Source organism: Eutrigla gurnardus (genome assembly GCF_963514095.1).
Source record: "Eutrigla gurnardus genome assembly, chromosome: 8".
NCBI lineage: Eukaryota > Metazoa > Chordata > Actinopteri > Perciformes > Triglidae > Eutrigla > Eutrigla gurnardus.
In genome coordinates this window covers 17310139-17332798 of record NC_139922.1, presented here as the reverse complement: position 1 = coordinate 17332798, position 22660 = coordinate 17310139, and the positions used below count along the sequence as shown (strand labels likewise).

At 40.7% G+C, this 22660-nt stretch overlaps 2 protein-coding genes across 2 annotated transcripts in view; one reads left to right on the top strand and one right to left on the bottom strand.

Annotated features, from left to right (window-relative positions):
- Positions 1–12509, bottom strand: part of cacna1db (calcium channel, voltage-dependent, L type, alpha 1D subunit, b) — a 56783-nt gene extending 44274 nt beyond the window's left edge. Inside the window, exons 1-3 of the mRNA XM_084015876.1 lie at positions 12467–12509; positions 10529–10997; positions 10240–10345 (exon numbers count right to left, since the gene is read on the bottom strand). Coding sequence (XP_083872002.1) covers positions 10240–10345; positions 10529–10997; positions 12467–12494 — 603 coding nt within the window. The 5' untranslated portion in view covers positions 12495–12509. The remainder of the gene's footprint in view (positions 1–10239; positions 10346–10528; positions 10998–12466) is intronic.
- A 1807-nt stretch (positions 12510–14316) lies between these two features.
- dcp1a (decapping mRNA 1A) lies at positions 14317–22236 on the top strand (the record flags this gene model as incomplete). The annotated part of the gene is made up of 9 exons (XM_084015865.1): positions 14317–14496; positions 14857–14897; positions 15557–15684; positions 17929–17995; positions 18185–18323; positions 18676–18771; positions 19295–19912; positions 20072–20293; positions 20637–22236. 9 exons carry the CDS (start codon positions 14317–14319, stop codon positions 20715–20717), a joined length of 1572 nt encoding a protein of 523 aa, XP_083871991.1. The 3' UTR covers positions 20718–22236.
- Between the last annotated feature and the right edge of the window lie 424 nt (positions 22237–22660).

The following is a 22660-nucleotide window of genomic DNA, read 5'->3' as shown; positions in this document are numbered from 1 at the left end:
TCTGTGGTCCCTGGGCCTTTGGGTGCTAAGCATTCTGTCCAACAGGCCTCCTGACATCTGGGCATCTGTCACCCAACGGCCTAAAAACCTTTAAAGCCCGTGGGCTCCATTTATAATACACAAACACTTTCATAACACTCAGCCAAGTCAAGAATTCTTTTCTGATGAGCATTTTGCTCTCAACCACTAAAACAAATTCTTTAGTCGTCTTCAATGACAGTTTGAATTTAGCAGGCCGTGTGTTTGTGAGCATGTTTGCTTATACAGAGAGGCTATATTTAACACATGATAATGATGAAGAGGAGTGACGGCTTAGAGGAGGAAGGAAATGACTCACAACGATGGGACTGCACTCTAAGAGATGTATGATCACCGATGTCCCAAGGCTGCTTTAACGGTGACACAAACACACACACACACACACACACACACACATATAGTGGCTCCAAAATAAATGTATGCTTCATCTTACAAAGACCACACTTTTAGGGGGCTAATACAGTGAATTAAACACATATAAGGGCAGTTCAAAATTATGCAAAAGGCATATAAAAAAAAGTCAAAGATTGCTAGCAATGGCCTGATTACAGCAACATCTGTGACAAATGTCTATTGTCTCACAGTATATTGTCTATTATTATTATACTAATAATGATTAGTCTATAAAATGTCAAATAACAAATACGCATCACGTTACAAAAGCCCAATTGTCTAAACAGTCTGAAAAATCAACTTACACAAAATGTTTTTCTATGAACAATTCAATAAAAAGTATTCATTCAGTTAAGTGTGCTGCTCCCAGACGTTTCACATGGTTTCATGGTTTTTCTGATACACCCACACTCAGTCCAATCCAACAGCAACATTCAATAAACAGTGATTTAAAATGGAGAAAAGCAACACATTGTCACGTCTCAGAATCTAAGAAAATGTTTGGTATTTTGACTTGACATCACTCTATTGTCAAAATAGTTATCAACGACTGCTTTCTTATTGGTTGTTGGTGAACACACACACACACAAACACACACGCACACACACACAAATAGATGGAAGCCTTGAACATACTGCAGCCCCTTTTTCGAACAACGCAACAGGTACACCAAGTACCACGCATGAATCTTCTATCCTGCTCATGGAGTGCTAGCAGAGCAAACGCACGCGCACACACACACACACACACACACACACACACACACACACACACACACACACACACACACACACACACACACACACACACACACACAGTCCTGACAGTGGAAAGTGAGTGAACTTAAACAGAATGTAAGCCAACAGGGTAAATTAACATGGCCTTCTTCACACTATCCCACCCACTCTCCATCCCTTTATCTCTCCATACATCCTGCCATCAGTGGCATTTCTGCCAATCTGGCAGATCAAGATGTGAGATCAATGCTCAGAAATCTCCTTCAGATGGGCCTATATTCATTTTAAATACAAATCAAGTGATAAAAGCAAAAAAAAAAAAAAACATCCTTGTGCATACACAGTCCCGTCTTTATCAAATCAAATCGAATCAAATCGAATTCATCTAAACGCTGATCTTAGGATGTCTTCTATGTGTGTTGAAGGCAAGTGTGTGGGCAGCCTGGTCACTCGTTATCTGATCATAACGCAGAAAACACTTGCCGTTCCGTTCTCTTCACTTTACGGGTACAAGGAATGGAGCGCTAAGTGTTATTTGGTGGTCAGCTGGATGAATATCAATGTGATGACTTGATTAAAAAGTTTTGTCGACCACTTTGTTCACTCACTCACACGACTATGGATAAAAGTTTCGCTCACCATGTGTGTAATTTTACACCACTCACTTCTGCAACTGTTCATATTTCCATTGTTTATTGTTCAATATGATTTCTATTAGATGTGCATCAGTATTGTGTTATTAATGGTGTGTAAATTACATAAACGGCATTACTTAATAGACTTTATTCATGTCATTATGTTTATTGTACTTCATACTTATACCTATAGTTATAATATACAGTTATGACATCATGGCTGCCAGAGTTGCTCGAATGGACTGTGCAATGGACTCACTTATACAGTATACAGTATTATATTGTATATAATGGCTTGGATTATATTGCTTTTATTATTATCATCTCTCTATTTTTGTTCATCTCTTATTGTCTTTTTGATGTATTTCATTCAAATCAGCTGACTGTTGACATGATACCAGTTGTGAAATGTTCACAGTAATTTTAACAGAACAACAAGAGTTGATCAGAAGGGACGCGATCAGCATCCTTTAACACCATGAATGAAAACAGATCCTCACTGTCAACACCAACTGATCAACATGGCAGAATGTGTGCTTGCTATGCTTAACTTTGAATGATAAAACAACGAACATGTGTTCAGTTATTTTTATAGCTTAATAACAGAAATGTCGGGACGTCTCCGCTTTATGAGTTTTGATTCACAGGTGAGACACGACTGTCTTCAACGATACCCAGAACAATCACTTATAGTTTTTCTCAGTCGCCTTGGAATATTTCTCAGATCAGAAGTGAAATTCTCAAAAACTACTTGTTCAATCTTCACATCATTGTGTCACTTGTGCACATCAAAATAAGCAGTTTCACATTTCTTTGAACACGTTGCAAATGCTTTGGTACATCCATGCAAATGATCATGTACAGTTCTCTGCTGTTTCCTACATTACCAATTGCTTATGTCATGTTGATCAAAATGTATTATAATTTTTCTCTGCTGGATAAGACACTCTAAAAGATTGTTCAATGTTCACATCATGTTCTTTATTCCAGTCTCTTGCAATCAATCTCCCACATGCACTAAGGTGTAACTTAAAATTTACAATAATTGTCATCAGAGCTTCAGCCATAGTTTACATCAGAACACCCTCCAGACTACACTGTTATATTGACAACATGACTAAGCAATTTGAGTGTCTTATCCGTACACAATGTTCATTGACACAGATATTTACTTTTGAGATGAACTAAAGATTTTGAGCAAGAGACTGGATTTTGCAGGTAATCATGGTGTTTTACTATTTGTACGAATTGTTTTGAGAAATGCACTTACTGTTTTGCAAGTACACACACACACACACACACACATAAAATGGAGTAGTGCAGACAGACTGAAGACACACATTATTACAAACAGTTTGAAGTGAATGTATGTGTATATACAGTAGTATGTTTGTATCAAAAATGCTGCCTAAAGGCTGAAAACTGGCCAGGTCAACGACCAGTCACACGCTGCCCTAGTCTGTTCACCAATACAATCAATTGATCTCTCTCTCTCTCTCTCTCTCTCTCTCTCTCTCTCTCTGGTTTTCTTTGCAACACATACAAGCGTGCAAAGAAAAGGACATACCCACCCACCCACACACACACACACACACACACACACACACACACACACGTGCTTGACGGAGCAGCGTGCTGCTTAGAGTGACTCTCATTTCCCTCTTTAAACCTTTAATCCCTGACTGAGAGAAACATGATATTTTGTTCCCAGAATTGCACACACGTACACAAAAAACACACGTCATACATGACTGCAACACAGGCACGTACATATATTTCTGCATCACAGTGAGGCGAAATTAGCAGGAAAATGAACGTGACAACACAAACCCTCATGCACTGCTCTCCTAATGTATTTTCATTTCACTTTCAAGATGATGAAAAAATACATTCTTATTCATATTATTTAAAAAGCCATTGCTCCTGAAATTAAATATGGCAGGTACAGGTGCATTAAGTGCTAAGGACGGTTTTCTTGGGCTTGTGTCAAATTGCACTTCATAAGTAGCGGCCAAAGGTGCCGATTTCCAAAGCTTCCCCTCCAAAAGGAATCCCTTCAAGTTTAAACCTGAAGCTGATGAGAAACAAAAGGCACTCTGCTTGACAACCATCCAGCAACCAGGACTTCAACTAATCTCATGATTGATTGAGACAGAACAGTCAGAGAAGGACTCTTAAATGTGTTCAAAGTTGTAAACGCTGAAATTGGGCTGGAAGAATTAGCCTATCATAGCGGTTTCATTTTTGCAGGCAGATTTATGACAATCAGTTTTACAATGGGAATGAATTAAATTAGGGTGAAGTCTGGCTGTTTTCCGCTGTGTGTTTTGACTTTGATGTCACGATTCAGAATGAACAAATAAATGTATCTAAAAATATCTATCACAGCTGCTCCCTTCACTTCAGGTTTCTATATAACCTGAATACGCAGATCTCATCTCATATAGAGTAATATGAATGAGTCAACATCATCTTTCCAAAGAAGAAAAATTATCCTATTATTTATTGTGATTGCAATATGTAAAAAGAAATCAGTGAGATCTAAAACATATATTTTATTTTTAAAATCACAGGATTGTGTTCGTAAAAGACTGGTTGAAGACTTTAACATGGTAGAATAAATGTCTTTATATACTTCATGTTGCACCAGAGATATTAATACAGTTTTTTGTTGTTACTAGCCACAGAATACATCAATCAAAGCATAAATAATTTCACTGCACAACATGCTGTGATTTGTAAATGCACAGAATCCAGGACAAAAGTCCTCTTTAATATTGTGACATGTCTTATAGCTTTAGTTTGAATGGCAGTCAGGGAGGGTTTATGTCATTTTAGTTTTTCAGTTGTATCACTAATGTTAAAGCACTGACACACCCAGCAACCCTAAAACGTGGACACACACTCTGATCAGATTTATTCTTACCAACGTGACCTTGTGTATATAATTCAGCTTATACACTAATCTGTGTATACTGGCACTAATTGATGCCGTTGTTGCCGCAGTGGCGTAGTCGAAGTGGAAGCTGTTTCACTGGCTGTGAAGCATGGACAGTTGGAGTGATCTGCCTTTTCCCACTGTTACTTTTCAAACTTAAAAAAACATTAACCTTCAGTCTTTAGGAGGGTCAGACATTACACACTGAGCCATGAGAGCCTAAAGTTCCCACAGATGCCATATACGTCAAGTGGAAATCTTCGGGAAATGTCTATGAAGTTATGCACAAGATGTTCAGTATTTATTGATATATATATATATATATATATATATATATATATATTAGGGGTGTGAATCTTTGGCTTCACAGCGATTCGATTCGATTAACGATACAGTAGTTGGCGATTCGATTCAAGGCCGATTTCTTTTCTTTTTTTTGTAACGATTCGATTCGATTCTGTAAACCACGATTCGATTCAGTAACTTGTAACCAAAATTCTATATCCATTAAATAAACATGCAATAATGCGAGTGAGACTATCTGTATTCTTCTGAAAGAGGAAAAATAACATATTTATTCTATAAAAAACAATGTATATTAAACCTGCATAATATTTTATGCTGAATACAAAAATGTAATTAAACATTGCTCAGTTATTTTGAACATTATTCAATAGACTACATGCTGGCAGGGGAGAGAGTGTCTTAAACGTATTAAAACATTAATCATAAGTAAGAATCACGATTCATCCGATTAAATGCATTTATATCGATTATTGGTGAAGCCAAAACGATTCATTCTATTTATTTATTTTAGCAGATGGATTTAGTCGAATCTATAGGACTAACAATCGATTCATCGATTAATCGAATGAATCGTTACACCTCTAATATATATATATATATATATATATATATATATTTCCAAATATATAAATCCGAAACATAACATTGTGACAGTGGAATTAGCTTGTTGGCGACCAACAAAACCTATGAAGAGAGTAACGTGTGCCAGACCGAGATCAGTGATGGGAATTTATTTTGTTAAGTTGCCATTATTTTGGGGGCAGACAGTAACAACAGGCTAAATAACAACTTGCTCAAACTGAATGTTCTTTTTAACCTTTTGACAACATTTTCTCAGGTTAATCGCTGCTCATTAGTCAAGAGAAGATTGTCCAGTTCTGTCTGGTTTTCACATGATTTATCCGATGATGAATTCTCCCCAAAAATGTTATTTGTGAATTTTACACTTAAAAAAACAACCAATCACACGTAGGCGTTACATCAGCATGTCTACTCTAAGGTGCATACATGCGTTTTAGGTGTTCACTCACATACATTCTCACTCCTACACTCTTATACAGCAGAATAATATAGAATCCTTATGGGATTACGAGCTGATCAGGCAGGTGTATGTTAGCCAGCTAGCGGTCAAAGGGGCCGTCATAAATCTGTTCAATCTAACCGGCTTAATAGGATATTAATCATTCTCCAATCTGCAAAGGAAGAGGAGATGGAGGGGACAAAGGGAGGTGTGTTGAATAGAGGAAAGAAAAAAATGTCAGGGGAGGAGGAGAGAAGGCAGAGAGGAAAACCAGAAAGTGTAGAAAGAAAGGCACACATTTTATAATCTGAGAGTAACGGAGAGATGAACGTGACAGAAGAGCGGAAGCATCAAACAAAACAAAAGGTCACAATAACGAAAACTGCAGGCCCTGATGATCAATTTGCATTTGCTTCTTGCGTGTCATATTGGGACGACTTCTGATATCTACACTCGCATGTAATTCTTGCATTACATCAACATGCGCTGACATAATGTTGCAAACACGTGCAGAATAACAAAACACATCTCATTATATCATGAACATGCACTCCTTCTGTTGATTTGAACGCATTTCAGTTACAGTCAGAGCTCGAGAGTATAAACTGAATGAGGAGCCTCTACAGAAAGTTAGTTTGTTTCCTTGTTCCATCCGACTGTCTTCATGTTAAAGAGATAGGAATGGGCTTTTTTTTTTCAAAATATGTGAACATATTTACATTTATGTTATACATTTAAAAAAAAATAAAGAGTTGGAAATCAATGAAAATAAAACAAGAGCTGATTTTGAAGAGCTCTGTTGTGGTTTATGTCCACTTATTTATTTACTTATTCTATTACATGTTTACTGTAAACTGTGGTAGCCAGAACAGAGAGTAGATGGATGGATGGATGGATGGATGGATGGATGGATCTATGGATGGATGGGTGGATGGATGGATGGATGGATGGATGGATGGATGGATGGATGGATGGATGGATGGATCTATGGATGGATGGGTGGATGGATGGATGGATGGATGGATGGATGGATGGATGGATGGATGGATGGATGGATGGATGGATGGGTGGATGGATGGATGGATGGATCTATGGATGGATGGATGATGGATGGATGGATGGATGGATGGATGGATCTATGGATGGATGGATGGATGGATGGATGGATGGATGGATGGATGGATGGATGGATGGATGGATGGATGGATGGATGATGGATCTATGGATCGATGGATGGATCGATGGATGGATGGATGGATGGACTGGTGGGTGGATGGATGGATGGATCTATGGATGGATGGATGGATGGATGGATGGATGGATGGATGGATGGATGGATGATGGATGGATGGATGGATGGATGGATGGATGGATGGATGGATGGATGGATGGATGGATGGACTGGTGGGTGGATGGATGGATGGATGGATGGATGGATGGATGGATGGATGGATCTATGGATGGATGGATGGATGGATGGATGGATGGATGGATGGATGGATGGATCTATGGATGGATGGATGGATGGATGGATGGATGGATCTATGGATGGATGGATGGATAGATAGATAGATAGATAGATAGATAGATAGATAGATAGATAGATAGATAGATAGATAGATAGATAGATAGATAGATAGATAGACTTGTAATCTCCAGCCCTACATCTCTTCCATCCCCCCCCCCACACACACACACACACACACACACACAACCTCCACTCATTCACTGACGACTAATCCACTGCCCAGCTTAATCCCTCAACCTCCACATGCACACACACATACACACAAACACACACACACACAACTCTCTCCTGTTGCACACTCAGTCCCTCACACTCACACACGATCTCCTGTATAAAATAAAACACATGCTCAAATACACAGAACTCACTGACTCACTTACGAGTTCAACAACGGCCCTAAATGACTGTCCTACTTCTATGAATGGGATGAACATTCTTCTTTAAAACAGAGGGACAGAACTGGCGTTTGGCAAATAGGCTTGGAAGGTGAATGTAGAAATGTTTTATGATCTGTTTTCGTACTATTCATGCAGCCGTCACAGTCAGCTTGAAAATCAAGCATAAAGACATACAAGTCATCGAATCTAAAAGCTGGAGCAATAAATGTATTTAGTGAAGCAACAAACATCAGAATCTGGACATAATCGAATATGAAACAAATAATAAACCGCTTTCTGCTGATTTTCATGGCAAGTTCATATAAGGACTTATTTGCTGTTCCCCCAGCTGTCTATTTCTCTTCCTCTTTCCCTTCCTTTGCTATGAACGAGCCAATCAAACAACACCTACATGCTCTCTAAAAAAGGACGAAGCCGTAGTTGTGGAAATACTGTGGTGCGAGAGTAAACCTGTGTTGAATGAATTATACGATTTTTTAAAAATGTATGGCCTCTCTAGAATTGATGTTGTTAATGTTCTGTAAATGTATAAAAAGTCACACACAACTATGTTGCCTTACAGAGCATCACATTGAAGTGTTACATTTAAGTATATTTGGCACATCTTGGCTCAAGTCTGAGCATTTGGAAAACAATGAGGGTGGACAGAGGAGATATGGATTATGCTGCAGGAGTCGTTTGGGAAGTTGCTATGGAAACTTTTGTTTGGATACTTCTTGGTGCAGCCTTCCTTTAACATTTCTCTATAAATTGCTATCGGATCAAAGGTCCACTTCATTAAAACTGGAGCACAATGTTGCACTGCATTTTAAAAGCATTTTCAGGAAGAAAAATGCATTTTGGCCTAAAGTCTCGTTCACTCACTCTTTCACAGATTCAGTGGCTGCCATCAAATGTGCAGCTACCGCAGAATTAAATTCTGGACCAGAATAAATATTATACAAGAACAAATTCTTTGCGTCACATTAAATCAAATGAAAAAAACTAAAAAAAAATCCCCTTCCTCGTAAATGTAAAAACCACAGTACATAAACAACAACAACAACAATGAAATGAGGTTAATGACTAACTGAAGATGATAAGACATCTCATCTCTAAAAGCAGAAAAGAGCAGCGTGACACGTGACTGCAAAAACACACACACACACCTACACACAAAAACACACACCCACACAGATACTGTACATTGTGCAGTGAGTGATGAATTGGATAGCATGAATAATCCCCATCTGTTGAGGGAACATGTTACATTTCTGTGTCTGTCTCTCACTATGACACACACACACACACACACCAACACACACTCATACACTCACACAATTCCATATGAAGACAAAAAGGTCCGTCGCCAGCCTCAAAGAACGCTGATCAATCACCATTGTTTTAAGTCGTTCTATAGTAACTTTAGAAATTACATAATTACATAAAAATAGGTGAAAATGTTACAAATTTAAGGCTGAGTCATCTTGGACTAAATGTGTGAATGTGTCCAAGTCAGAACAATGGAGGTTTTCCTTTTCTGAAAATGTTGAATGAATGCATGAGACAGTAAGTCATGAACAAAATGTTCCTGATTCTGAAGAAGTATGATGAGACCTCTGCTCCCATTGAACTCCGGCAAAATGATGCTGGGATTAAGTGTCCTCACCAGATTCCATTCGTTTCTAAGAATGGTACGTGTCCCATCCAAACAGGTGCAACAATACTCTAGTAAGATGTGAATCAAGCACAATCAGTACACGTCAATACAGACATGAAATGAGGTCGGTGTGTGTGTGTGTGTGTGTGTGTGTGTGTGTGTGTGTGTTGTGTAATCGTGTCAACAAAACAATGAGCCCAACACATCCATCCCTATATATTGCCGGGAAAACCCTCTGACGCAACCCACACGTCAGCCCTGATCACACTCGTGTAAAAGGTGTCGAGTCTCGTCTCTGCGTGTGTCAGCTGATGACAAATAGTGGCACGAGCCGCGAGCATCACTGTGCAAGTGTGAAAGAACTAAACTATCTGCATGGCTCGACACCACGAGGGAAAAGTAAGAAATTATGACGGGATTTCTTTCATTCAAACATGTGCAACACCAAGCCTGAATGTCCTCGTTGCTTCTGGGTCGTATCCTGCTGTCATATACACTTTACAACAGCAGGCATATAAACACGGTAGCAGCATGTAATGAGGGATGTACTATATACTTCGGCAAACCACAATTTATCCATTACATTCTCTCCAGCAGCACTCACCAGTTCTTGGTTGGTAGAGTTGGAGTCATCTCCGGGGAAGGGGATGTAGATGGCTAAGGCCACACAGTTGGCAAAAATAGACAGCAGTATAAAGATATCAAACGGTCTGGAAAAAGAAACTGTTAAGGAATACATAGAGAAACGGCATCCAGGCTTTATAATTTAGTCTATTGTTGGACAAACCCATCCATCCACTAAGTAGCTATACCTTCCAAAAAGCATAATCCAGACACTCAAGCAACAACCATCCATTCATTCAACCAGCCTCTGTCTCTGGGCTAAAGGATACTTCCACTCCACCAGGCTGATGCAGGCCCTGCGGATTGGGTTGTTGAGGGTGAGGCAGAACAGGGCTCTGGGTGGCCTGCTGTTGGTGGATCCTCCCTGCTTTTTGCTTTTGGCGTACTGCTGCCTCTTCCTCTGCGCCAGCGAGCCCACGGGAGGTGGCCCGGTGGTGCAAACCGAGGGCTGTGAAGTCATGTCGGGCTTTGCGACATCGTCCTGCGCTTGGCGAGCAGCACTAATGGTGGCATGCCAAGCGAGGACCGGGCTGACACCGGAATCGGTGCCACCGGGATCCTGAAAGCCGCTGTTTGCCCCGAGGAGGCCACAAGAGGAGCCGACGGGCTTCCCCGTGCTAGGCGGGGCGTGCAGGGGCTCAGGTGTATGGAGCCGGGGCAGACGGGCTTGGCTTTCTGCCCAGAGGGCTGAGGCATCAGCAGGGGGAGTGGGCCTTTTGTTGTTGGCATACGGTGCCCCTGGAGGAAGGGAAACACACACAAAATACGTTTTCAGACGATTCTAGTGCAGTTCAGGAAACTAGCACACTTTTTATAGCATTTTCCTGATTAACTAAGTTTATAGATAGAATAATTAAACATTCTAATGAAAATTACATTTCTGTCAGCAGAGAAGTACCCAAACTTCCTTTGGGCAAACTGGACAAACATTCAAAGCTTCAATTAGTCGACTGGAGTTACTAATTTTGTATTTTATGCAGACACGAGCAGTGCAATTTCACATTAAAGCACTGCCTTTAACATGTGCCGGAAATGTTGAGTTGAGATGTTGAAATAACCTAAAGAAAAGTGAGTGGACGAAGAAGAAGAGGAGGAGGAGGAAGCGTTGGTTTGAAAAGAGAGAGCAGGACAGCCTGCCTTAACGAGAGAGAGAGACAGAGAGAGTCATTAAAATCAATGCAAACCACGAGTGAAAAAGACAGTGCCCTTGACACAGTCACTTTGGTCGACTGCAGCAGAATCACATCAGACACTGTCACAGCCAACCAGCCGTCCATGTCATTCAACTAAAAGAGATCCAAAAAGCTCATCATTCATCAGAATATCTTACAAGCATTCGATCTCTTAAGACTTGTGAACAGCTGGTAGAAATGGTGAATAAATGGCTAATAAACCAAAGAAAACCAGACTAACAAATCTACTGCTTACAGAAAGTTCCCACCATATTTTTTTTTTTTACTGTTTTTACTGTATTGAGAAAAGATATTTAATCACAAATTCACATTTGCTAATCTCAACAAGGAGGATTATAACTGCAGGACTCCTCATTCCAGGACACAACATCACCACAGGTGCAAAATAACAAGTGCAACCTGTTATTTCATGGTGACCACAGCTCCTCCGACATCTCCGGGATGTAGGCTATAACGGGAATAATAATCCCAGTATAATAATCTGTCACACGTTGCTGGGTAACAACTGTTGTTCTAGACTTTACATTAACCGGCGGTGGCTTTTTCTAACAACATATCACCACTTCTAAAACAAAAAGAGAGAAATTGATTTTAAAACTAACGGGATTTACTTGAAAAGTTTATTCTCGCGCACAAACCATCAGATATCCTCCCCAAAAAGTCACATGGTTTCACTTGTCCATAATATAAGACCAAACATAGACAACCATTTTTTTTTTTTTTTCGGAGAACTAGCAGCAACTCGTTGAATTTAATGACTGCTGTCATTACACTGAGCCTTATAATGTCAATAGCCTCCCCAATCTGTGGACTAAAATACAGTTTGGCGAAGAAAACAAAGAAAACGCCTGGACGCAGACACGAGCATATAATGAGAGAATAAACAGACATCCAGAGAATATACCCAACGAGCGCTCTCGCCCCCTCTCTCTCTATCTCTCTCCCTCTCGCTCTCGTAGCGCTCCAACTCTCCTCCTGCGCTCCACGCAGAGTATTTATTTTTTTTTTTTTTACCTTCAGACTGTTCATCTGCTTCTTGCATCCTCGAATCCACATTGAAATGGTCCGTTTTATATCCAACTCATCGTTGGAAAAGAAACCACCCGAGCGTGTCGACGCGCGAGCCTGAACCGAGCCGTTAACCCGAATTATAAATATGTTTCCCGAGCGCAGACCCTGGGAGGAGAGCGCCAAACATTTTCGCCACATCCGGGTGCCCGCCTGCAGATTCACGGCGGATCCGAGGGGACGCGCTGACAGCAGCAGTCAATCCGCTGCTGTCGATTATTATCTGGTCACAAGTTGGAGGAAGCGCACAGAATAGCGAACCGGAATCACACCCAAACTGGATAGATACACCTGTTGCTGCCCACTAAACGTCCAGGGTGCGTGTTAAACTCCTCTCCGCGTCCAAGTGTGTTTCCAGATGATTTATGCTTTGATTCATTACAAATAACAGAACGTGATGTCATGTGAACGGAGACAAGAAATCATGGAAAACAAACAAGCAGTGAATCCGACAAGATGTCAGCCTGTTGCTAATTAGATCTAGTTGCATAAATCGTATTAACAATAATTTACGCAGCATGGGACTCAAACAAAACAAACCCTCGCCTCCCACAGCTAAGACTCTGAAGATGGTCTGTTTTTCTATGTATAAGACTTAAAATATCTGACTCGTCTATATTCTGTACATGTTTCAGTCCGATGCGCTACGTGCGCTCACACTCTGTGTAAATGAATCTGTTTTCTTCTGGATAAACACCATGTCCATATATTATCCATTAAAGTCTAGTCACTGTATTCCAGGCCCATTGAACTTACCCCGCAGCGGTCTTCCCCTTATAATGAACGGCATTCTGTCACCTGGCTCTTCTCTGGGGCCCCATAGCGCCGATTTCTGCTCTCACTCCGCAGCGACTCGAGAGGAAATGAGTTGCCGGAGCTGTGCTGGGAGGTTAGCAGTGATTGGATTACCTGTGCCCGTATAGAGGATAACAGTTTCACGGTAGCGCGTAATCCTCGCGATTATAATCTCTGCTCCAATGTTCCCTCAAACGCAGAGAATTGTACGTTTTTTTTCTTCTTCTTTTGTATATGATGGTGTGAAGTGTTCTACCCGACTGAGTTCTCACATTTCTATAGGCCATGTTTTCACAACACTACTTGGTTGGACTGCGTAAAACTAAAGGCAAGACTAACAGAACAGAATTCACTTCGGTGCACTTCTGATTTATTTTGAGTGAAACCAAACTGCACAATATTTTTTCACAGGGATTGGACTCAAACATAATTAGGCCTAGTGCAGCGCAGCCTTGTGGTGTTTACACAACTTTAAGATAGCCTACTGTCAATGTATTTCTACAGATAGACATACATGGGCTTTACTTCTTAGAAAAATAATATCAGCCCTTGGTTCACTTCATTATTAAGTCAATAACAAATATCTCTTTTTACCTATCTCTTAGTACCACGATTGTCTCCTTAATGTGGTGTATTTTCTGTGTAGTTTATTTTATTGACTAAATATAATTTAATTTAATTTAGGCTAGTTTCATTTGATTTAAACGCCACACACAGTGTAAGCAAAATTGCTTGGTCAAATTATTGTCCTTATTGCTGGGTTTTCTTTAAATAATTAATTTTATTTATTTGAAATATAACCTGTTTGATTTCAGAAAGCACCCCGGCTAAGGCTAAGGTCATTAGGTTATCCATCATTTCCTAAAACATTTTTTTTTTAAGCGCCACTTTAACAAATTGGGAATGACCTATATTACGTTTCAGATTAATCTCTGCTGAATAAATAAATCTCTCGGAAACTTTTTGATAGCCAGGACTTCCGGGGACAGCGGAAGTTATAAATGTGTCTTCGGAAATCCGTCCGTGCGGGAGCAACAATCACATCCAAGATGGCGACCGTAAATGCTGGACAAATGATGAGTTTAGCAGCTCTACAGAGACAAGACCCGTATATAAACAAACTGCTCGATGTTACCGGCCAAGTGGCTCTCTACAACTTCAACTCCAAAGCGAACGAATGGGTAAGTGTGTTAGAAGACCGGAAACAGTCTTACGTAAAGTCATCAAAAGTATGCTGTGTTCACTTAGCATGGTAATGCTAACTCTTTGATAAAAACATTAGAGAACGGTAAGGAATATGTTAGTATTTGTCAACCTGTTATTAATCAGATGCATTCATAGATATGCCGCTGTGATACCAGTGTCATTGTGTTAGTGTTTTCGTTGATTTTCCGGTAATACGATAGTTAGCTATAGCTTTATGTTACCTGGGCTAACATAAGTTAGCTAGTGACGCCAACCGGCAGCGGTCGTTGCTATTATTCAGCACGTTTTGGATTACGGTTGTTGTGTTTAATACATAACGTCACTTATCATTTCAGGAGAAGACCGACATTGAAGGTACCCTGTTTGTGTATGCAAGGTAAGCAATTTATTTAAAACGACGAAGAGCATGAATGTTGTTTACGTCTTTCGAGGTACGTCACTTTGCGCTGCCATTTGACGTAAAGTTAACGTTAAGATCCACACGTGCGTAGGCCTCATTCTTTGTAAACAAATATTTACTGCGGTTCGTTAAGACGTATCTGATTTGCTTTTTATTACAGCCTTGTGCAAACAGCTGTTCTTTATTAGGCTAACTGTAATATGTCCTTAATTGTATATGTCCATAGTTTCAACATAAAGGCCTTTGTTACACTAACTTATAAATGTGTACTAGATTATTACTGACGAAGCATGACGATTTGCCTGCCTTTCACTTTGCATTCTTCTTCTCTCTCGCGTTGTTAAACTAAATGAGCTACTTCAGCACAATCAGCCTTTATCATGATTTTTTAAATGTATAGTTCATACTTTAACTTTTAAAAACATTTGTCATATTCATATTTGAAGTGATATATTTATTAAAATAACTTAAATATACTATTGTAGATTAATATACTTTAAACTGATGAAAGTAAAACAAGTTTGCTAGCGTTTGGTCATGAAAAAGGTGTTTTAAAGTGTGATGGGGAATGGGATGTTTATGTTTTGTACAGTCAGACTATTATTTATAGTGTTTGCAATCTTTGTTCATCTAAGGTCTGCCTCGCCTCACCATGGCTTCACCATAATGAACCGACTGAGCACAGAGAATCTGGTGGAGCCGATCAACAAAGACCTGGAATTCCAGCTGCAGGATCCCTTCCTGCTCTATCGGAACGGCAACTGTGAGTATTTTGTTGAATATAAGCGTTTAAAGAGTAGATATCTTCAGTTTATATACAGTGCAGACATATTTCTGTGTCCGGGTGGAGTGAAATGAGATGTAATTAGAGGTTATTGTTCAATGTCCGGGATCTGATATTTGATCCAAAACAAATCCGGGACAAAATTTAAGAATCTGCATGATGAGAAATGTGAGATACTGCGAAAATGCTCATTGAACCGTCATCGTCACATAATTATCAATCCTGTGCAAAATCTCGAAGTCCTCTATTGTCAGTGTGAATATCATGATGTATTGATTATTATCGACAATATCTATTCTCAACTACTATGAAACACTTATGTAGCTCAGACGATTCTGTCTAAGAAATACGTACTGCTACTAAACAGCTGGCGATGACATTCAGAATCACAAGCACACAAATGGAAAAGAACATAATGATACCTCTGAAAATCCCGAACAAGCAAGTCCCCAGCGTTCTCTGGAACATCTCCTTTCCCTTTTGCTTGAAGTCATTTTGGTGTCTTGGAGTCGCGTTTAGTAAGAAAACTTCTTCTGAGGAGGGTTTTGCACTCATGGCTTCACACAGGCTTACCAGATGGCAACCGTTTCAGCTGGGTTCGGCCACAGTCAGTACTATTCTGCATGAGGGCAACAGCCAAGAAGATCTGTTTCATTACGAATTTGACTATTTGATTTGTATATATAATTATAAAAGTTGTGCTTTTGTAGATGAAATCCAGTGAGATGCCAATGCTGTAGTTGGATGCCTTGTGGAAAGAGTTTGTAGGATGCAGGGGGAAAAGATGAAAATCCTCAGATCTTGAGAAAGTAACTGACAGTGCTGCCGCCAAGGTAATCTATTAGAAGTCTGAACAGGAGTTTTATCAAAGCAATGCATAAGGACTTAGACTGTTTACCCATTTGTTTGCTTATAAGAAAAAACAGCATAGCCAGAGTCAATGTCAAAGTAGACTGCTCCCCCTTTGGACTTGGTTTGCCCATCAGCCTGCCTGGTATGGAAGACATGATGTAATTTCTTGTTAGTATTCAGGCCAGAGCAGCTTCTCCAGTAGCTTCAATTGAGTCCAAGTGCTGCTGTTAACATATTCGTTCCTCAGACTGGGTTGAGTTGCAGGGTACGTTGCTGTGTAAAATGCTGGTTTTTAATATTCCTCAGGTTTTGTTGGAAGCTGGTTTTGGCTGCTAGTTTTTCTTCTCTCCCCTTTAGTAGTTCTCAGACATCAATTGGTCATCATGTAGTGTCTGTCTCTTTGATTGTGCTCCTGAAAAGGTGTGGTTGTTGAAAAAAATCTTCAAGATGGTTCAAATACTCCTCCCTCTGCAGTGAAGTAAGAAGTGCAAAGAAGGAACGTCAAAGGCTGAGCGCGAGTTGGATAAAAGTTTGAATCAAAAGTCCAACACAGGAAGGGTGGAGTCTCAAGAAAGATGTTGATATTTAATGGTTCTGTTCTGTTTCTTGCTCCTCTGTGAGCCCTGGTGAACCTGCTGCCTGAAGTTCACAATTGTACTCAATCTTAGTGAATACTCTTTAGAGAGACCAGTGTTCTTACACACACCTGTTTACCACTCTCCATATTCCCCTTGGTAGCAGTAGATGCTGCAGGGAGGCAAACACTCAGGTTGCTAGGTTACCTCAGCCTCTTGAGGGACCTTCAATACACTAGTATTTCATCACATACACACACACACAAATGGCACACCAGCCATGTAAAATTAACTAGTTATTATTTGCAGCAAAAAATGCTGAGATACAGTTTTTTTATTTTCACATTTTATTGTACAACAAGTAGTCGGTTCCCTTTTTATCAAGCAAAGATTTCTCTTACTTCAACATAGCTAATGATATAACACCCATTACTGTGATTCAAATGAGCACTTATGCTCAGCATCACAGTAATGATGAAGGGTTTTTGTAAAGTGCTTTTTTCCCTTTGTAGAATAAGTTATTGATTATTTTTACAAACAACTTAATACAGCAGAACTTAATACAGCATCTTCTGGGCAGGCTGCCCAGTTAATATACTGCATAGAGAATAATAATGGTGATGAATGCTATGTTCCAGTAGTGCAATCGTATTACGTTATTGTTGTGCAAAACTCACTTCTAAACAAAATGTAAACCCTTACAATTGGTTGGTTATAAAGTTCTATGTGTGAAGAGTTTTGTCTCATTTAATCTGCTACATATTATAATATCAAGTATTTGTTATTTTTCTTGCAGTGGGTATCTACAGTATTTGGTTCTATGACAAGAGAGACTGTCAACGCATCGCTCAGCTGATGGTCAAGTAAGTAGCGGAACATAAAACTATACTGTATCTGTGTTTGGATGAGATGGAACAGTACACTGATGGCTATTTAACCCATTAGGTGTTAGCTTTAGAAGCAACCCTGCTTTCGTCACGATTAGCATTTGAATCCACACTTGACAGTATTTATGCGTGTAGACTATATGTTGCGCTTTAACTCTCCCCCAGGATTGTAAAACAAGAGGCAGGCCATGCCCAGAGAGAGTCTCCAGAAAGGGCAGCGCCAGGGAGGACCAATGGGGTCGCAGAACCAAGGCCCATCGACATCCTGGAACTGCTCAGCAAAGCCAAGGAGGAATACCAAAGAGTGAGGAGGCAAACACACACAATTAGCTTATTACATATTTTTTAGGCCTGGAATTGGGTATTACACCCAACCATTAATTATGTATAGTTATAAGATTATTCAAAAACGTGATCACAGACTACATGTTTTTATTATGTTCATACCTCAGGAACAATGACTGAAACACTTTCACAGTTCTGACTCAACAGATACAGACTCATGACTCCCACATATGCAGTCAGAATTTTATGATTTAGTCTGAATTTATGCCTGGTCCAGTTGCCAAATCCCAGGTTTTAGCCTGCATGTTTATCCTCTCTCCTTTTTGAAATAGCGTATTGAAAATTCCATTTGATTTCTGTGTGTGATGCAGGCTCAGGCAGGTGAAACGGATGCGTCTCCAGAGTCTAATGTGAAAGCGGCTATCAACACCACAGAGCATGTGCACAGCACACAACAACCTGAAAAGGTACAGGCATTACACGAACGCGTAAGCAACGGTCTGATAGTTATTAATTTATACTTTTAACGCCTACATATAGATACTGTGGAGAAGGACAAAGAGAAGCATGTTTTTATCTCGGGTGGTGCTGTCAACCAATATATGGTTGCCTATTTGGCTGCAGGAAGCTGTTGATGATTGAGGTTATGTTGCAGACAGATACCTAGAAATTAAATCAGGAAGAAGCTAAGCACAGCCTCTTCATGTTCAAACTGCAGTAAGCAAGAGAGACTGAATTTAAGCAGCTAATTCTTTTATATATATATATATATACACACAATTTAAGAAAATGGTCCAACAATGTCCATCTCAAATTCCCAGAGTCCAATGTGGCATCCACATATTGCTGGTTTTGCCAGTTTTTACATAGAAGTATAAAAGAGATGTCGGCACATACTTTGATTGATTGATTTTCTGTCTTTTGACCATGTGTTTCAGTAATGCATTGTAAGCATTTAATCTCACAGATTTCTTTCTTTTAAACCACCAGAGCTCTCATACCATGGTGAAGCAGATCACAGTTGAGGAGCTCTTTGGCTCCTCCCTCCCTAAGGACCCCCCTCTACCCACCATACCCGCACAGAACACTGCTTCCAGTGACACCAACCCCTCCACTGCTTACCTCCAGAACCAGTCCTATCCCGCTCCAGCCCACCAAAACCACCTCTTTCCGCCCCTTCTCGCAGCCCAAGACCCTGGGTCAAGTCAGCGGCACCAAGTCCCTGGCCTGCTCCCAGCTCCATACACGCTACACCCCAGCCCAGTTTTCCAGTCAGTGGTCCCCAGGTCAGATCCCCAGCCTCGGTGCTCAGTCTCTCCTCTTATGGTGCTCCCAGCCGGCTCAGAGCCTCGATCTGCTCCCCCTGGCCCCGTAGCACCATCAGCAGCTCCCTCGGCCTATTTGGGACAGGAGTTACTTAACACCCTGAAACCAGCAGTGCCATCTGTCAATTCCGACACCCACAAACCCATCCTCGCACCCAACTTCCTGCCAAGCACGCTGTTCCCACCCCACAGCTTCCAAGAGCCCATGGGGAAGCCCCTTCACCAGCACAGCAATGAGTTGGATGTTTTCTCTAAGCCTCCAAACCTGATCAAACCAATGTCTGTAAGTTAGATGGTTTTCTTAGCTCTAATCTGTAGACTGATATTACTCTCATATGTCTCAATGTCTTGTCTATATTTTTATAACGCAACTAATATATATTCTGTTTTTGTGTCGTTTCTTCTCCTTTGTTTCTCCACATCTTTCCTTTTCTATTCTCAGGCTGTCCCTATGAGTCCAGGTCTTGCTGTTCCAGGGCCGCCGATGTCTGTGCTTCTGTCACCCAGCGTCTTCCAGCAGTCCATCAATAAGACAGCAGCAGCAGCATCAGTGGTCTCTCCTGCCCCTGCCGAGCCCTCCTGCTCCTCTGTAGGAGCTTTAGAGCTGCCACAAGCTGCCTGCAGCAAAACACAGCTACAGGATACTCTGATACACCTCATTAAGGTACATAAAGGGCGTAAAATACATAAAGGCAGTACTGTTGGCTCGTTGAAGTGGAAAGACTTTAAGCTTAAGCTGTTGTCCATTATAGCAGAAGCACAGTCTCCCAGAAAACCATGGGAAACAAGGAGATGCATGTGTTAAATTCTGGGTTCCCAGCCTGACAGCTGTAGTGTATAATTTGGTGGTATTGAGAATTATTAAGGCCCGTTTATGTTAGTTAACACTACGTTTAGCTGTGGTGTCATTTGTTTCGCTCTTGGCTGGAATGTGGGTCAGTTCTGTTCAGGCAGGGTGACTCTTTTGTGTATTGACCTCCTCTCTCATTTACTTTCTCCCCGTCTAGAACGACCCTGACTTCCTTGGTGCCATTCATGATGCTTACCTGCAGAGTTTATCCAAGGACCTCAGCAACATGAAGCTATAATCTACTTCTAGCGTCACCACTCTCCCGTTCAATGCTACGACCCCCTTGGTGACCCTTTTGAAGAAACCAGAATTTAATGGGAGTTTAAAGAAGTGCAGACAGGTTTTTGACACACTGGACACCACACCGCTTCAGACTTAGTCCTTAGTCTAAGGCCTATTATAGCATGCAGTGTGCCATTTGACCCCTCTGTTCCTGCCTCTGAACTTGTTTTTTGACTTCTCATCTGAACACTGATGCTGTCCTCGCGTTGGATCAACCTTTTGTCCCCTTTGTCGAACCAGAACTACTCGGGTAGAGAAGGATGAGATGGCACCTAGTGTGGCCTTGAGCTTTCATTCTTACTTTATTATAAAACAGCTGGTCACTTACTGGTAAAGTTAAGCTGTTAATGTTTTCATTTGCTTGAGGATGGGGACCAGAGTGGAGGTTCAGTGACCTTAAATGATTTCACTTCTTACCTTGGGATGGACTATTTTACAGCTTGAACCTTATGGGAATCACAGACTCTGCTTCGCTTCCTCATCTCACATCTTTGGACTTGTGGCAGTGAGAGCGAGAAGTGATAACACTTCAGAGAAGCACCTCTATGCTGGGCACCTCGCAACTGTTTGGGGGAACTTGCAGACAAACTGTCCCTCTGTGTGACATTAAGGATGACTCATTTTACTTTTTTCACTTTTTGGACCTTCTCCCTTGAAATAACTTTTTGTTCGTCCCTTAACAAGGAGATTGTTGAGGATTGCTTTTTCAACACCTGACCAAGGAACATAAAGGACTTCCGTTATTGTTGGGAGAAGCACTTGTAGCTTCTCTCTCTCTCTCTCGCTCTCTCTCGTCTGTGTTGTTTGTCTCTCCTCCACCGGCTGAGCTCACTACTTCATATTCTTGCAGGGGTACCTGCAATAAACACCAGCATTTTGGATTACTTTAGGATGGTACAGTAGAGCTAAATTGATCTGAACCTGGGTTCTGGTTCTGCAACAATGTGTAGTTTAAATATCATGGGGAAAGAAAATGCCTCTTGATTTTGAATTATGTTTTACATTCACACCTTTAATATTAAATGGCTGTAAAAAAAAAAGGGGGGGGGGGGATTAGGGATCCGATGACTGCTGGCTTTTGCTAGCTTTAGTTTATACCAGTAATCAAAATTAATGACGAAGAATACAAACAACCTACATTCCTGTTTCTAAATAAATATTTCCAGGCCACAGTTAAGTCTGACGTCACAAAGACTTTAAGAGAAAGTTGTTGTTTATTGCAGTAAAAGGCTACTGCAGCACAGAACCATAGACCCTGCAGACTCTGGCTCGTGAGAACAGGAAGAAGCACATCTGTCTCCTCGTCATGTGCAACGCCGAGTGGCTATCGATGCTGTTCATGAACAAGGAAAACACATCTGCATTTATATATGTAGGGAGAAAGTTGTTATGTGGCTGGTGGGCATTTTTGAACACACCTCATAGACTGCTGGTAGATTTCATTGACTCTGTTATAAAATGTACAGCACAAGATCTTTAAGCAGTAAAAAACTATATTTAAGCACGGTCTTCTAAGTTGTTACATTTTTTAACTTATGGTTAATATAGGAGCTGAGTCCAATACGAATGCTCCTTGGTTTGACCTTGAGTGACCTGGCTGATGTTTACCCGAACTTGTCCATACAGCTGTATGAAGGAACGACTATCATCTTCTGTTGCAACCCGTTTATTGCATACCATGACACCAATTACATATGAGTATATCCATCTAGATCATCTGCAGCGACACTCAGTGGACAAAATCAGACATTACAACAAATGGAAAGCAGGAAAATGGCTCTCACACTCCAGCCCCTAATCGTAAGCGACGGATGGAGCTAATAATTCAAACAAAACAAACAACGAGCCATCAACACCCATTGTGCATTACTGCATTATCATCAAATATCTTGAGCGGCG